General features: G+C 49.4%; 6 protein-coding genes and 1 non-coding gene across 7 annotated transcripts; 4 read left to right on the forward strand and 3 right to left on the reverse strand.

Annotated features, from left to right (window-relative positions):
- Positions 1 to 27: 27 nt before the first annotated feature.
- VTN00DRAFT_8400 (uncharacterized protein) lies at positions 28 to 1,850 on the forward strand (the record flags this gene model as incomplete). The annotated part of the gene is made up of 3 exons (XM_069435251.1): positions 28 to 204; positions 273 to 489; positions 547 to 1,850. 3 exons carry the CDS (start codon positions 28 to 30, stop codon positions 1,848 to 1,850), a joined length of 1,698 nt encoding a protein of 565 aa, XP_069285215.1.
- Positions 1,851 to 2,399: 549 nt separating this feature from the next.
- On the forward strand, positions 2,400 to 2,888 carry VTN00DRAFT_8401 (uncharacterized protein; the record flags this gene model as incomplete). The annotated part of the gene is made up of 3 exons (XM_069435252.1): positions 2,400 to 2,651; positions 2,751 to 2,785; positions 2,849 to 2,888. The coding sequence occupies 3 exons, from the start codon at positions 2,400 to 2,402 to the stop codon at positions 2,886 to 2,888; spliced, it is 327 nt and encodes a 108-aa protein (XP_069285216.1).
- Positions 2,889 to 6,777: 3,889 nt separating this feature from the next.
- On the reverse strand, positions 6,778 to 6,918 carry VTN00DRAFT_t165. Its single transcript has one exon. It is a non-coding gene; the product is annotated as a tRNA-Ser (tRNA).
- An 814-nt stretch (positions 6,919 to 7,732) lies between these two features.
- Positions 7,733 to 9,859, forward strand: VTN00DRAFT_8402 (uncharacterized protein; the record flags this gene model as incomplete). Its single annotated transcript, XM_069435253.1, has 2 exons — positions 7,733 to 9,545; positions 9,777 to 9,859. The coding sequence occupies 2 exons, from the start codon at positions 7,733 to 7,735 to the stop codon at positions 9,857 to 9,859; spliced, it is 1,896 nt and encodes a 631-aa protein (XP_069285217.1).
- Positions 9,860 to 10,240: 381 nt separating this feature from the next.
- Positions 10,241 to 11,964, reverse strand: VTN00DRAFT_8403 (uncharacterized protein; the record flags this gene model as incomplete). Its single annotated transcript, XM_069435254.1, has 6 exons — positions 10,241 to 10,582; positions 10,649 to 10,724; positions 10,790 to 11,078; positions 11,183 to 11,315; positions 11,499 to 11,823; positions 11,885 to 11,964. 6 exons carry the CDS (start codon positions 11,962 to 11,964, stop codon positions 10,241 to 10,243), a joined length of 1,245 nt encoding a protein of 414 aa, XP_069285218.1.
- Positions 11,965 to 12,648: 684 nt separating this feature from the next.
- VTN00DRAFT_8404 (uncharacterized protein) lies at positions 12,649 to 13,865 on the forward strand (the record flags this gene model as incomplete). Its single annotated transcript, XM_069435255.1, has 4 exons — positions 12,649 to 13,174; positions 13,238 to 13,357; positions 13,425 to 13,520; positions 13,621 to 13,865. The coding sequence occupies 4 exons, from the start codon at positions 12,649 to 12,651 to the stop codon at positions 13,863 to 13,865; spliced, it is 987 nt and encodes a 328-aa protein (XP_069285219.1).
- A 650-nt stretch (positions 13,866 to 14,515) lies between these two features.
- On the reverse strand, positions 14,516 to 15,656 carry VTN00DRAFT_8405 (uncharacterized protein; the record flags this gene model as incomplete). The annotated part of the gene is made up of 4 exons (XM_069435256.1): positions 14,516 to 14,995; positions 15,058 to 15,238; positions 15,331 to 15,525; positions 15,601 to 15,656. 4 exons carry the CDS (start codon positions 15,654 to 15,656, stop codon positions 14,516 to 14,518), a joined length of 912 nt encoding a protein of 303 aa, XP_069285220.1.
- Positions 15,657 to 16,727: the final 1,071 nt, after the last annotated feature.

Raw genomic sequence — 16,727 nt, forward strand, 5'->3', positions numbered from 1 at the left:
TTGAAGATTTCCATATCTTGAACGATCATGTCCGACTCGCCATCCACCAATGGCACCGCAACGCCGTGTACACCCAAGTTCAGCGGCCTGTCGCTGACCGAGTACGCTGCGAACCCGACCCCTCCCTCTGAGCGGGCGGAGACAAAATTGCCTGAAGACTGGCATGTCCCGGAGGACTTTTTGCTCCCCAATGGATACCCAGACGTAAGAACCTTTGCCCCTAAGAAACATTCTGATGTTCTGGCTCTGACTGTGTGGGAATCTGTATATAGTACCTCCGATTGATCCTCACGTCGCGCGTCTACGAGGTGGCCGATGAAACCCCTCTTCAACACGCCGTCAACTTGAGCAACCGGCTAGAATGCAGAGTTTTGCTGAAGAGGGAAGATTTGCTTCCCGTGTTCAGCTTCAAGCTCCGCGGAGCGTACAACAAGATGGCTCATCTGCACCCTGACAGGAGATGGAAGGGCGTCATTGCATGCTCTGCAGGTTAGATTATCGTTCCGAGCAGACCTTGAATTCTACCACTCATATATTTTCTCCCAGGCAACCATGCGCAAGGCGTTGCCTACTCGGCGCGGAAACTCAAGATCCCAGCGACCATCGTCATGCCGTCCGGCACCCCGGCCATCAAGCACCGCAATGTCTCGCGGTTGGGCGGCACTGTTGTCTTACATGGGAATGACTTCGACGCCGCAAAGGAGGAAGCTCACCGCCTGGAAAAGGTGCACGACCTTACGAACATTCCTCCCTTCGATGATCCCTACGTTATCGCCGGCCAGGGAACTATTGGAATGGAAATTGTGCGCCAAGCGAATTTGCAGAATCTGGAGGCCGTGTTTTGCTGCGTCGGTGGTGGAGGGTTGATCGCCGGTGTTGGAGTCTACATCAAGCGGATTGCCCCGCACGTCAAGATTATTGGAGTGGAGACCCACGACGCTAATGCTATGGTCCAGTCTCTCCAAAAGGGCAAGAGGGTGACCCTTAAGGAAGTTGGACTTTTCGCAGATGGCGCGGCTGTTAAGGCTGTCGGTGAAGAGACATTCCGCCTATGCAGGGAGGTCGTGGATGAGATCATCCAGGTTTCTACCGATGAGACCTGCGCTGCCATCAAGGATGTCTTCGAGGACACTAGGTCCATTGTCGAACCAGCGGGTGCTCTTGCCCTTGCTGGTCTCAAGAAATATGTCGCCAAATACCCCAGCCCTAACACCAAGCGTGAGCTGGTTGCCGTCACATCCGGTGCGAACATGAACTTTGACAGACTTAGCTTCGTCGCAGAGCGTGCTGCTCTGGGGGAAAGGAAGGAGGCTCTCTTGAGTATCACCATTCCCGAACGCCCTGGCGCCTTCGCCAAACTGGTCGATGTCGTGATGCCCCAGGCAATCACGGCTTTCAGCTACAGATATGCGCGAGACGACACAGCCGATGTCCTCATGGGCATTTCCTTGCCCAAATCTACGGGTCGGGATGAACTGGCCTACATCATTTCCGAGTTGGAGAATAGCGGCATGAGCGCAACAGACATCAGTGATGACGAGCTTGCGAAGACCCATATCCGATACCTTGTTGGTGGTCGCAGCAACGTGAAGGATGAACGCCTGTTTATGTTTGAATTCCCCGAGCGCCCTGGCGCCCTTGCCAAGTTCCTTACGACCATGCACCCGCACCAGAACATTTCGCTCTTCCACTACCGGAATTATGGTGGTGACATCGGTAAGGTGCTGGCGGGAATTCAATGCCCGGAGGGTGAGAAGGAAGACCTCGAAGGGTTCCTCAACACTCTGGGCTACCCGTTCAAGGAGTGCACGGACTCACCTACATACAAGATGTTCCTGCGTGCCGATTAGAAAGCAGTGAAAGACTTTTTTTTAATCTATGTATATGACTAGACTGTTACCAAATTGCAATGGGTAGATGTTGAAAGGCGTGGAGGGGTGATGTGCGTGTTGATGCTGTTTTCTCTTTGCTTGGCGTTCGGATCTAAGGCGGTATACATGATGAATTTCTGACTGTGTCCACCATGGTTCTATAAATTACAGATTTAGACTCCTTGATACATAGTTCGTGGACGATCGAATAAAGTTCATTTTATAATTTATTCTTTGAAAGCGTGAGGAAGTACAGTACATGCTCTATAGACAGCCAATCGACCAACCAACCGGAGTGCAGTTTGCTCCGCGATCGGAACACCGGCGATACAGAATCCCCGGGCAGTGTTTGCTCCGATCCGGAAACCTCCAGACGACCGCGACGAGGGAAGCCGAGAACCTTGAGAGCTTCTCATTCATCTTCCATTCCGCAGAGACAGGACGGCGAGCGGAATCTGGGAGAGAACCAATTCAATTTCCCTGAACAGTACGAAGACATTCCCGGTTAGAACAGGCGGCGGCGCAACCATGTTCTCCCTCCGCTCCCTCTCGCTCTTCCGAGCCCTCCCCGTCTTCTCCCGCGGGGCATCTTCCCAGTCCTCTCTTTCACAGCGCTTCTTCTCGCAATTGGCCAGAATACCTTCCGGAAACAGTCTGCGGAGCCTGCGATTTACGCAACAGAGCAACAATGGCGGCGTTGCGACGGCAGTGCGATCACTCGAGCAGGTTCGGGGTATGAAGACGCGGTCGTCGGTGAAGAGACTTTGTGATGGCTGCAAGGTATGGCGCTTTTTCCTCTCATTTGGCGGATTGGATGGAGAGAGGAGGTTTTGTGTCCATGGGTTGCAGAGATAGGATGCTAATTCTGCGAATTGATAGCCCGTTCGGAGAAAGAACAGGGTTTACATCATCTGGTAAGTCCTGTCATTCTATAAGTAGATATTTCCGATGTCGATGCTGATACGATTCTCCAACAGCTCGAAGAACCCGAAGCACAAGCAGCGCCAAGGGAAATAAATAACAGACCTGCGCGGGTTTGAAGACGGAGAAGAAGAAAGAAGCCTTCGTCTCTGTACGGCGTGTTGCGAAGTTATCGAAGGAAAGGAGTTGGGTTGGTTGGATACAAAACATACCCATGACACTTTCTTAATAAACCCTGAAACGGAGATCAAAAAGCGAGCTCTGGGGACATGGATATGCTGTTGCAGCCCGAGAGGGATACCGCAGGCTATTCCATTCTAACGTGGGGAATGTTTGGGTCTCTACATCCTGTCTCGGAACTTCTCTCGACTACTATGTCAGAATCATGTGCTCGAAGATTCTCCCATGTGTTCTAGATACTACTTGTACGCTACTGGTTCGTTCACGGCGCTTTTAACGGTTGTATTATTGTACATTAGCCCATGTGCAAGATGTTTAACCTCCCGTACATACCAAACCTACCTATCCTTTGGGTCTTGGATCTTTCCCTGTTTTATAGTATGTACTCTTGCCCGGTGATGGATACCCGATACCGAGAGAAACAAGCGCCGCAATTTATCCCGTGGCAAGATATAGCTGTGAAAAATGCTTTGGCAAGTACTGTAAGGACGGACTGGATGCCTCGAGATCATGGATGCAGGTTGTCTCGTTAATGCCATGACTTAGATAATCAGCTAGCCTAGTCTGTTTACGCGACGCAGGACAGGAGGTACCGCAGAGAAACATTCTCTTCGGGCTTGCAGACTGCAATTTCCGGGAAATCACCTTTTATGGCGCGGATTGAGGCACGCTGGATTGCACGTTTCTGTGAATGCGCGCGGTAGGAGGATCTGGTGTGATTCTCGAGAATGTGGTTGACTTGCTCTACGAGCTCTCTGGATACCTCCTAAGTATGCCGATTCACCATCACCATGGATGAAGCATGGTCGAAAGCATTTTTCGAAGGATGCGACTCTATTCCTGGCTTGCGAAAGGACTGGTCACAGATCCCGATGATCATGGTCCACAGGAGTTTGTCTATGAAAAGCTCATGCTTCATAAGCCCTTGAATGAACGACCACCTGAATGTCCAACTTTTGTCTGTTCTGCAATTGCACTCTGCGAAGGACGGAAAGCTCGCTTCATTGTCAAGACTGTATGTTCCTCAAACACAAGACCGGCTCCAGGACCTAACATGAAGTCAGTTCAAGACATACACTGAACAGGATGCAAGAAGTCAACTGGAGCGCAGACGTTCCAATGTGCATGGTTGGCAAGATGTTCAAAATGACGCAGACCCCTTTCTTTTTAAACAGCGCGCATTCCAACGGATCAGTCGATTTTTGTCCTCGGCCTCTGAAGAATTTCGTTCCCAAATATCATGGGACTTTCAACCTTACCCGTCGCCATTATCCTTCCTCATATTTAGCATTTCCCCGAGGGATCGTGATGGAACCTCTTCGATCTGACCTGGAATCAACATGCTTGCTCTCAGCAGACATTCCCATCCATCTCACAAGGAACGTGGAGGAAATTCGAGAAAGACGCAAAGAGATTAAGCTCCCTGAGTTGGAGGCAAAGCCGTATGAATCACTCCTAATTGACAGGTTGCGAATCCTTACAGTTACTGCATACCCTGGCGATAACCCACTGTGATATAAAAGAGGAGCACTTCAGACTTCCAGGCGAATTCCATGATATTGGTCTGTTTGACTTCTCTCGCTCCTATACATTTACTCCACGTCTACCTTACATGACCAATGCTTCGCGGCCGCGTACATTGAAAAGGGCGATAAAGATCGAGCGAAGTCATGTTCACTATCTGATCATGTTACGGGTCGTACCGTATTAAATGCATTTATTGCCCCATAAACTTACCAAAGATTAGTGCCGAAGGGCAGGAGTTTCGAAACCACATTTCAGAATCGTTCCAGCTTGATCATGATAGGATAGACAACATTCTAAACAGCTCATTTGAGGCTGACACCAAAAATCTGGAATTAATTGTGTTGAGATTAGCGACACAGCCAGAATGTCAGTTAGCCTGAGTAGTGTTTTCTGAGTATTTCAGTTTCAGCTGACTGATTAGTCTTTCATATAGGCTACTCCTCTCCATCGCTTTCCTCGCTATTTCGATTCCTGGAGGCCATCTCTCCTAAGCCGCCGGACTGGCTTATCTCCAGGGCTCAGCTCTTGAGCAGATACAGAGCAGTGTGGTTGAAACTCCATCACTTATCAGATTCCACTGAGGCAACGCTGCTTGCTGCTGTTTCGTCTTCGGGACACCAAATGCTTAATTCTAAAAGAGTATTCACGACTGTTGAAGATTGCAGCAAAGTTCTAAAGATCCATCATCTCCTTCTACTCTCTCCAGAGTCTTGGATCGATAAGAACGAGGGCATCCCAGATGGATTCTCTCTGAGTCTCAGCAGAAAGTTTGCTGGGTGGTCAATAGGGCTGAATTCTACAGCGGAAGAGTTAGGTAAATAGCGTAATCGCATGCTCTCAATCGTACACGATTATTAGTATCTACTTGGTACATACCTACGGATATTGACATGGATGAGGAAAGCACAATACATGAAATCTCGTCGCGCGGTTCACTCCCTTCTTATTTGTTCTCTTTGATTGTCTGTGAGGGGCCGACCGGCCTGAGTCTCCGTGGCTATAGATAAATGACATACTCTGTTGTTTGCTCAGGACCACCCGGATCTAGAAGATATTCCTCACTGATGCCAGGTCCCATTGGTTGGTGCTCTTTATACACCTTCACTGGGGCAGATGTCCGGTCGCGTACTACTGCTGTTGGAGTGTGGTTTCCCAGTCCAATCGAGTAGTAACGGATTTGTCCATGGTCAAGTTGAGTTCCTGCCAAATTGGGAAGGCAGACAACTATGCCAACAGGTATAACCCCCCGTTTTCATCTCCCTCCATTTCACCATTTTGTCTGCAGCCTCTAAGGCGATAAGGAAAAGGCAACAAATGGATTCCACAAAGGTGGTAAGTACCTAAGGAGCAGATGTGCGGAATAAATGCATTGCTGACTTGACTTGGGATACTGATTGGATTGTTCTCCATGTAGATAGATAGGTACATATTGTAGCGGGGAGTTTGCGCTGCAGATTTTTACATTCCTGTTCTTTTTTTTCTAACGTGAATGAACGAAAGCATCTGTCCTATGTTAAAATTCGAACTCTATATAAATGCTTAGATACTAGATGCAGCATGTTTGAATTTTCCGACTTTTTTATCATATTTGTTACACGTATAAACTGATAAAAACAAAGGCTGGGGTTGGGAAATACAGAGATAGCCTCCACGGGCCGGTAAGGACCGAACCCCCAGGTATCGCTGGTTATACAGCCCCAGGCTGGTCCCAAACCGGAGGCAGCGAACCGTTCAATATTATCACCATACCTATCCATTCCTTCTGATATATTTGCCCACCTAGTTATCTGCGTATCTCCAGCTCTTGCTATTAGCTCTTTAGACCAAGTTCTAGTGAGGGCGGCCCAACCGTCATTATGTCGTCCTCCATTCATCTTTCCTCTTTCCTGCGACCGAAACCACCTGTCCCTTTTTTCCATCCGCAGCCGGTCAACCAAGGGGTTGTACTACCTACCAGGGAACTGACCCGGACAATCCACGGTAGGCATACGGGCAGTTGGCGGATAACTCCAACAAATCCGGGAAGTTGACGGGAGCCGCCGGCGTACCTTGGAAACTGAGATTGCGGAGAGTTGCCTTCAAGTTGAAGGTCACGTGTCGGATAATGTTAACAACAATAAAATAATAATCCCTTTGTTTGTTCTTTACAAAGGCCGATTCCGCTGACTAACTGTTGCTTTCAGTGCGTACCTTTCCTTTTTACTTCCCTTTTTTTTCCCGCACTCCAAAAAGTACACAAAGTCCATGTGCACATGGACTGCCCGGTTGGCAAAAAAGACGACACGAGCAGGGTTCGAACCTACGCGGCCGAAGCCATATGATATCAATGGTCCATCGATTTATATGTGGAGCCAACCCCTTGGAGGAGGGGAGATGGGACCATTCAAGTCATACCCCTTAACCACTCGGGCATCGTGCCGTTTTGTCAAATTTATATATCGTAATATTCTTTTATTGAACAGGGTGGAGCCGCTACGCAGTACTCTAGCCTACGACAGCCTGCATCCCCTGACCACACTATAACCCATTCTACATAGGTACCCCTACGTACGCTATGGGACGCAGAATTCTTGGATCTTGCTTCACGGCCAAACTACCCAGCGAACGCCACGGCCTTTTCTCGTAGCCTGGGCTACATGTGGACCGCGTACTGCGTACTGGACGGCATTGATCCATAGCCCCCCCACTTTATATAGCTGGCCCACTAGCCGGAGTGCGGAGATAGCGCTTTACCTGACAGGCTGGCATAAAAGGGGATCCACCCATATCGTTAAAGATAAGGAGTTTGAAGTAGACACTGGCTGCGCTGCTATCTTGTTCTGCGGGAGTTAGCGGCGTCCTCTTCATCGAATTTTAATAACTCCGCGGTTATTTCAAGAGATCTAGTCGTTAATTGGTAAAATAAACGTCTTTCGTTGGACAGCCCTAACATCTATATTGGGTCCTATACAAAGGGCAAAGTACTTCATGCCTCAGATCATATATTATGCCTACTACTCCGTCCGAGACGCGTGTTCGGCGGAGGGCCATAGCATGTGCAAGATGTCGCATACGAAAGGTCATGGTAATTATAGGTAAACGTCATCGCCAAAGTAATGCCGAGTTCTAACGCTTTCCAGTGTGATGCGCGGTCTCCAAGCTGTTCAAAATGTATAGACGCGGGCGTCGCGTGTGTGGCGCTTGATGCCTCTAAGCAGCGAACCGCCCCAAGGTCAATTGCACAGTACCTAGAAATGGAGATTGCAAATGCGGAGAGGCGCACTCCTCTAGGAAGACCTTCCCTCGAGGGAACCGCGAACGATGAAGCTGCATATGCTATCATGTTGAGCAGTAACGGCCCGCGATATCCTTCAAATCACTTGATCGAGAAAGTCACACAGGATTTCACGCCTCCGTTCCTGGGACTGACTGCGGCAGTTCCTCTGGTCCGCTGCGCCGTTGCGAGCACCAGACTGCCATCGACTACAGTTTTCGGGACAAGCGACCTCAACGACCACCCCAGATCGATCTTGAATCCGTCGCCTCCTGGGAGTCCATTATCTTCAATCCCAGTGAGAGTAGCAGACTTTCTGTTTGAAAACTACATGACTCGAGTTGTTGCGCAGTATCCCATCTTCTACTCCTCCGACATTATAGGATTCTTCAATTCCGTCTTTCACAACCCGATCCCTGGTCTGGAACCTGGGGCCTTGTCGACGCCATACGAGATCTACGTTGTCAGCCTTGTAATGGCGATCTCTCTGACCACAGCTGCGCGGACCCAGCAAGTCCGCGCGAACTCGATAGCCGCTGGTCTATTCAAGACCGCAATGCAGCAGATCCGCACTGTCTGTACGAATGATCTCCGGGGCTTGCAAGCTCTTCTTTTGCTCTTGCAATACACGTTCCTGGATCCCAGCGCTGCCAATCTATGGTTCCTTTCGGGATTCACCACCCAGGCATGCATCGATCTTGGACTGCATCAGGAGGGTCCTGGTGATCTGGAAACGATGGACCCTCTTACGAGGGACATCAGACGACGCGTCTTTTGGTGCGCGTACGAGATGGAAATAGCCACTTCTGCAGCGCTGTTGAGACCTACAAGTCTTCTGAGCAAGCACATCAACGTCCCCTTCCCATCAGATGTGCAGGACAGCACCATCTCCGCATCTGGTATTGGCCCAAATGGACGCTCAACCGAGTTTATATCAAAGCGCATATGGCAGTTCCGCCAGGTCGAGGCGGAAATCGTCTCTGTACTTTTCCACAACGGTGAAATACCACCTCAACAACAACACGGCAACGACAACGATAGAAACTCCCTCGAAGCCTGGATGCACAAGATGGAAGTATCCATCAACACCTGGTACGACGAGGTCCATCTCTCCGCAGCACTGAATACCGACCCTACCAAAAAATCCCAATGGGAAGAGATGTGTCTCTACGCCGATATCGCGCGCGACTACATCATCGTCACCCTCTTCCGCCCAAATCCCCGAGTCAAGGAGCCCAGATGCGAGAACCTCATGAAGGCCTTCATTGCAGGCGTAGGTGTCGCGGACGGGTATTGGAAGCAGTCAAATCTCGATTTCGGGAATAGTAAATATGTCTTTCATCCTTGTTATCATACGTTCTCGGGAGCTGTGGTCTTTCTGCAGGCGCTGCAGCGGTGTAAGGATACGATTTACCTCACGTATACGGTGGAGGAGGTTGAGAACTTCATATCATGTTTCTCCCGGTTCTTTTCTACTATTTCAGAGAGATGGCCCGCTGCGTCACGCTGTCTGGAGGACTTCGAGAGGCTCATGGCTCCCGTGAAACGGGAATATATCGATTTCACGGTCCAAAAGGCACGGAGCAATTCCTCGAATGAAGCACCGTCAACTGATCAAGGGCCAGCATTTGTTGGATACCAAGACGGCTTAATGGACCAAGCATGGGCATTCGACGATACGATGCTAGGTTTCGGATCACCGTTTACGCCGGAGTTGTGGAACACAGAGGAGGCGTCAGGATTATCATCATCGTTCCCGGTACCGATTGACTGGAATGCGGAGTTTGATTTTGGTATGAATTGAATTTTTAAGGATTTGAATTTGTCTAAATTTAATTATGAAAGGGAAAATTGTAGTGCTTTGCGTTTGCGTGGTACAGTAGTATATATAAGTCAAGCGTGTGTTACCTGAGCCACGTGACGATATACCTAGATACATGTACTGTACCACTGAATAAATATATCTCGCAGGCGAAAAAAAAAAATAAATTAAAAAAAAGAACAAAGAAATAAAAGAATGCTAGGGAACCCAGTAACGAACCCGCGCCGTTTTTCGGGTGGTTCTCGAAAGGAGCAACCCCTGATTGAGGAGGAACTAGCGCCCTAGCACACTAGACCACCCGACGCGGATTGGGTGCTGGGTGATAGGAATCCTCAGTGAAATATGATCTAGAACTGTTGGGAGGATGGACGGGAGGGTGCCGGTGGTTGCCTGGGAACGGGGGTTGGGGAAAGTGTGATGTGAATGGAAGGTTTGGGACCTGGCCACATGGGGAATCCAGGGCATGACATCTTAAAACAGGACAGTCTTCTATACCTATTAGTACTATCCAGGCAGACTGTGAGCAGAGAACCAAAAAAATATGTATGTGTTAGTATTGGTCTAACGGGTTTTATATTTATATTATACCCGAGCAGCTAACCTTTATCCGTAAGAAGAAGTTCCTGCTTTCCATTCAATCCTTCATAGCCTACTTACTGACGAGGTTCACACAGACGCTTCAGCAACCTTCTCAGATGGCATCATCATCTTCTCCTTCTCATTGCCTCCCGCAGAAGACACACCAGCGATTCCTTCCTCAACCCCAACCTCAGCTATCGTATGACCATCAAGAACGTGCTCCGCGAGAACATGCTTGGGAATCACGACGTCCTCTTCGCCGCTGAAATACTCCTCCCGGATATGGAAGGCCGCCAGGTACGCGAATATCAGAACGCCACTGGCGTACAAGCAGAAAATGACGCCTGCTTCTTTGATATAGGGGACCGAGATGGAGTCGAGGCCGAAACAGATGGCTTCTCCGGCGCCGAGGACGCCGCGGAATACATCCTATATGTATAACCTGTCAGCATACTAAACTTGATGATTAGAATTTCAGAATCTTTAGTCACTCACAGCATAATTCGCAGACTTTCGAGGGAAGTTCGTGAGGGTTCCTAGAAAGTACAGAATGATATACTGCCACAGGGAACTAGAAACCCAATTCAGCGTGAACAATACAAATACCATTTGAATTCGGGTTCTGTCCAGTCTAACCCCTGCGCCGGAGGATTAAACCGGTCATAGTTCCGAACACCGATGATCTCCCAGATCCAGGCGGCCATGAGCGGAATCCCCACAACAGCGACTCCAATGAAGACTCGATTGCGGCGCTTCCACTTCTTGTGGTCTAGGACCTTCTGCAGTCCGTAACCGGCGGAAATCTGGAGGACGACGGCGATGAAGGAGAGGAAACGTCGGGTTCGTAGATTGTTGCGGTAGGCGTTGACGGAGCCGCCGTAGACGAGGAAGTTTTCGGGGGATGGAAGGCAGCGTCTGTATCTACCTAATTACCAGTCATTCGATATAGCTTACCATGATCAGGAGTTTCCAAACTCTGAAAATCTCAAGGTTCGACTTTAGCTCCTCGACAAACCCTCGTGCCTTTACCGTTGCTACTTTGGGTCCCGTCGTCTCTGATGACCTTGGCTGGGGCCATTATAAGGAACGCTGCACAGGCACCAACGCCCATCAGGACCATGAACACGATGTACACGGCTGCGGGGACACCTGTGGTTTCAGGCTACATACTGATCAGTCAACCTGCATTTCTCTCTTGGAGAGAATTAGCTCTTGACCTTACCGAATTACGGTTGATAGCAACGGGACTGTTCCCCCAAGCATCGCACCAACGGCCTGCAGATTGACCGACATACTGATGTACGTTCCACGATCCTGCTCCTCAGAATACGACACGGCGATATACCCCGTCGTAACGAATATCAACCCCGCAGAAATCCCGATCGCCACTCCAGCAAAGATGGGGAACCCCCTTGCCCGTGCGATCGAAGTACATCAGACTGCCGACATAGAGGATGTACCCCAGGACGCCTAGACACGCTGTCATTGCGGGGCCGACCGTGTTCAAGACACTTCCCCTGAATGATGCGGAGAAGAACCAGACCGCGCAGAGGGTTGCGTTGACAACTTGGACGGTCTGCGCGGAGTTGGGCTTACCGCCACCTGCACCGAGGAGATTCAGGGCCACGTAGAGACTGGCGGTTAGGCCGACAAGAATGCCAATGATGACACTAGACTTCAAGTCAGTCAGTCTCCAAGAGGTTGGTCTAAGGTGGAAAAAGCTTGGCTTACTTCTGCCAGTAGGGTGAATTCAGCCGAAGCTCCGGCAGGAAGGGAAGCTTGACTGATTTCTCGTAGTACTTTTTCGTCATATTGGCCAAGCACAATATTTTGCAACGTAAAAGCACCAGAGTAATGGAAAGGCAAGTGGACCTATTTTCCGACTTATACATCCCATTTTTCGCAAGTTTGTCAGAGGAATGACAGCTTGAGCTCTATCGTGGCTGAACACAGCGAGCAGACAGCTCCAATAGCATCACCACGATAAGTACCAATAAACAGGGCCAAGATTGCCGCAAGATAAAGCCTGCGAAGGTCCATCCCACTTTAAGCATAGAGCATTAGTCTTCGGTGGGGAGTCACCATGTGAGGTTAAGAAGTATAGAGCTGGGGCTAGCGGAGTTAAGCGCAGAGCGGAGACAATGTTGTTGCGCCTTCGTCCGTTAGCATTATCTCTCGAACTCTGATAGGACTCTATGCATTGTTCAGTCTGGGGTAACCGACAAATCGCAGACAGCAGACTTGGAGATCTCGGAATGGGCTACATATCTCGCCATTGGTAAACGCGTCACTGACCTCCAAGTCCTCCTATATAAGCTGGGTTATCGTCATGGGTATCCCCCATATCTGGCATCCTCTCTGTTGTGTACATCCTTAGCTATCTTTGATATATTGTCTTCTGGCAGGTCCTGAACATTTATCAGAGCCCTATTTCTTGATCCTTGCTCCTAGAAATCACGAACCAAGTACTTGAAGCCTTTCGAAATCCTTTCAAGATGATCGCTCCCGTCACCATCGAGATCCCCATCATCGACATCTCCAGCTACCTCTCCGGCGACGAAGCCTCCAAGAAGCGCGTCGCAGAAGAGGTCCGCTACGCCTGCGAGAACCAAGGCTTCCTCCAGGTCATCGGACACAAGGTCTCCCAAGACCTGCAGGACCGCTTTGTCGATGTCCTGCGCGAGTTCTTCGCCCTCCCCGTCTCCGAGAAGGAGAAAGTCTCGCTGAACAATTCTCCCTGTAGTCGCGGCTACGAGAGACTTGGTGGCCAGAAGCTGGACGAACTCGACCCGGACGCGACGCCGGATCAGAAGGAGAGCTTCTCTGTGCGCAGACATCGGCCTCTGGGGAGGTTCCTGCAGGGTCCGAACCAGTGGCCCGAGGGAATGCCCCATTTTAAGGATGTTTATCTGGAATATTACGATGCCGTTCATCAGCTGTCGAAGACGATGTTCAGGATCATCGCGCTGTCTCTGGGCCTGCCGGAGGACCATTTCGATTACTTTGCTTCCGACCCGGATGGTAAGACAAGACGACACGATGTCCTTAAATCCTGGTAATTGTCATCCTGATTAGCATTCAAAGGTATCTGCCTCGCCCGTGCTCACCACTACCCTCCTACATTGAAGGATGCGGCCGGTCGAACCCGCGGCGTGGGCGCCCATACCGACTTCGGTGCTCTAACCCTCTTGCTCCAAGATGATGGTGGGTTATATCCCTCAACTGGAACTTTCAGGGACTGGCCCTTGCTAAGTCACTAATTATGTCACAGTTGGTGGTCTCGAAGTCCTCCACAAGCCAACCGGCACATGGCACCCGGTTGTCCCGGTCAAGGGAGCATATGTCGTCAATATCGGCGACCTTATGCGTGAGTCTCTCCATTCTCTCTCTTCAAGCAGGAACATGCCATCAGACGTATCTATATCCAGCTAAACCTGTGATGCTAATAAAACATCAAAACGACACAGAACGCTGGACCAACGACCGCTACAAATCCACCATGCACCGCGTGATCAGCCCCCTCAGCCAGAAAGACCGGTACTCCTGCGCCTTCTTTAACGATGGAGCCCTCGACACGATCATCGAGTGCATCCCGACGTGTCTGAAACCCGGGGAGAAGCCGCTGTACGGGCCGCTCAAGGTCGAGGATCATGCGATCAGGAGGTATACCCAGAGCTATGGGGCTGGAGGGACGGAGATTAAGGTTGTTTGATTGAATCCTGGTATTGTGTGGCTGTTTCTGTTTATTATTTGGCAGTCTCGTGAATCTTCAGCGCTGTACATCCGAATTCAATATATTTATCATTGGAATACTTAGTTCGCAACGAGGGTTTGTATTTCTTTAGCACTATCATAGTTTTTATCATTCCTTACCTCAGGGTACCGAGGATATCACCTGGCAACGATAAGGTCCTACAAGCCTACAATCCCTCCATCGAGCCGACTCAAAGGAGTATCCCTAAAGGAAGTTTCGGTACAGCAGTAGGTATGCCGGCAATAAACAGCGGTAACGGAGCCGACGATAGATAGTTACGTAGGTTGTAGATTAGATAAGAATATATTGAACCGTTCGCTCCCCAGTCCCACTCCAGGACCCACAAGAGACGGTCTATATAGAGCTACCTTGTCTATAGGTACCAGGTTTGATTATTACCTCGGGTGTACTTGGAACCCCGCTCGTATAACCCCTCTTCTTACTTGGAAATACATGCCTTAGTCTAGGCATGTACGATAAGCGCTTCAAAGGTCAGGTTGTCTCCACGGAGCATTGATTTTGGGACCTGTATTTCAGAATCAATATCATGGAGGCTTGTTCTTCATGATAATAGTAGTAGTCACGACTAACAGTGATTCATTTAGTATCTAGAGATCAGCACCCCCTTCAACCGTCGCTCCCTGAACCCTCCCCGCCTTAAACTCAGCGACCATCTGCTCCATCGTCATCCACTCTACCCCCTCATGCGAATTGATATACTCGATCATCCGCTCATGCATCAAGATCACCTGCGGCTTCCCGCTGACCTGCGGATGGATCGACATCGGAAACACAAACGTATCGTACTCCCGGTAGAAGAAGTCGAACTGTTCCTTCCACATCTTCTCAATGACGTGGGGATCGACGTAGCCGTGGGTGCTGGCCTGTTTGAGGCTGAGCACGAAGGGCGGCCAGTCGTCGAGGTGCCAGTTCGCGGGGACTTCGACGACCTTGCTGTGGGTGATCTTGGTCATGGGGGTCATCCATTCGGAGGCAGAGAGGGAGATGTTGGTTTCTTTCCAGGTTTCGGAGCCGTCGGGGACGTAGTACATTTGGCAGTCATGATGCATGAAGGAGTGGTCGTATTCCTTGTAAACTGTCAGCATCCTGTCCTGGTAATTGATAAGGCATGAAAATAGTTGACACTCACGATTCCATACTCTTCCAGCAACTTAATTGCCTGCTTCGATGTGTCCCACGCTGGTGCGGTCCATCCTTTTGGCTTCTTGCCAGTAAAAGCAGTGAGAACCTCGATTGACTTTGACAATACGTCTCGTTGTTGCTGCTCGCTCAATGTGGATACGAATTCGTGTGTATAGCCATGGAGGCCGCTATTGCGATAGTACTCTGTCAATTCCACATTCAAGTAGATACACAGCAGCCATGCATGTGCTTCAGTAATAGCACGTCGGCATTCTCTTACATTTCATGCCCGGCATCGCGCACTTTTCTCAATTGTTTCGGGAAGGATTCGATCGAATGAGCCGGTACAAACCAAGTCGTCCTGATCCCATATTTGTCCCAGAGCTTCAGGAGACGATCAATGCCAACCGTAGCACCGAATATTCCTCTGGAGACATCTGTTGGGTTGGCAGGAGCTCCAGAGCGTGTATTGATCCTTGAAGAATTTTTGTCAGTTCAACAAACGGCAAAGGTTAGGAGGATTGGTATGTTGTATGCGACGCCAACTTACCAGCCACTTACGGCATCAACATCGATTCCATAACCAACGAGAACACGCTTGACCATCTTGTCAGACCTAGACTATTGAGCGACAGTTGTGGAGTAGACGAGAATATTCCAATGCACGCAAAACAATAGAGGGAGTCGCAGGACAGATCAGCGACTCTATTTCTTGATAAGAGCTTGAGAGCTCTTGGGACAGCTTTAACTGCGGGGTATACACAGTAGCACCTCAACCATTATCATTATCAAATTGAGACCTCCCAAAGCCTGATGTACGTGCGCTCAAGCCCGCACCCCGCATAATAGTGCCGGAGGAGAGCGCAAGCTTGCCAGTCGGGCGGATATGATTGCCCTAAGCAGAAACTATAAACTGATCAGTTATCCATGCTATTTGAATCAGCATCCATAGGCATTGGTATAGTACCTAAATGTCTCAAACCTTATATACAAAGGGAAAACAAGGTTACTACTTGAGGTAAAAGGAGCGTAGTTCTTGAACTTACCAAGAGGTATGTTGACGATTTCGGGAAACTTCATGCTTCCATCCACCACAGTTGCGCTGAAGTTCGACGCTTATTGCGCTATCTGCTTATCCTGGCCAGTTTATCGTGCAAATTATCTTATGTTGCGCCCTTGTCCTAGATTTTCGTGACATGTGATATCTATTTCTCACCCTTCTCCGTAGTCAGTCTACCCCAATGTCCCTTCCAATTCCTATTGCTTCGCAGACACAAATCCGTCCTTGGAGTAAAAGCTGTAGGCTGCTTCAGAAGACGTTAAGGGTATTGAGATCTCAAAAGCGCCAGAAGTTGGATACCAAGAAGTATATTGCGAAGAGGACTCTTTCAACTGTTGTAATAAAGTCAATATCGTCGGCGTCTGTTTTTGAATATGTACAGTTATTGCTCACGTGTCGTGCTCTTTCATTATTTTGCAGGCGGGTGATGCAGATCTCGAAGGGCACTTCAACTCGTCTAAGGCGGAACCACTGAAACAGCTCCATTATTACCTTCTTTACTTCTGAAGAAAGACTGGATTGACTGTTTCAGAACAGATGCACTTGGCCATCTTCGCGACGCTTGCTCCAAGACCAGCATGCAGTTTCCGTAGGCATCTACGAACGATACATCTGGA

The sequence above is a fragment of the Thermoascus crustaceus genome, assembly GCF_041956765.1.
Source record: "Thermoascus crustaceus strain CBS 181.67 unplaced genomic scaffold VTN00scaffold_6, whole genome shotgun sequence".
In the NCBI taxonomy this organism is placed as follows: domain Eukaryota; kingdom Fungi; phylum Ascomycota; class Eurotiomycetes; order Eurotiales; family Thermoascaceae; genus Thermoascus; species Thermoascus crustaceus.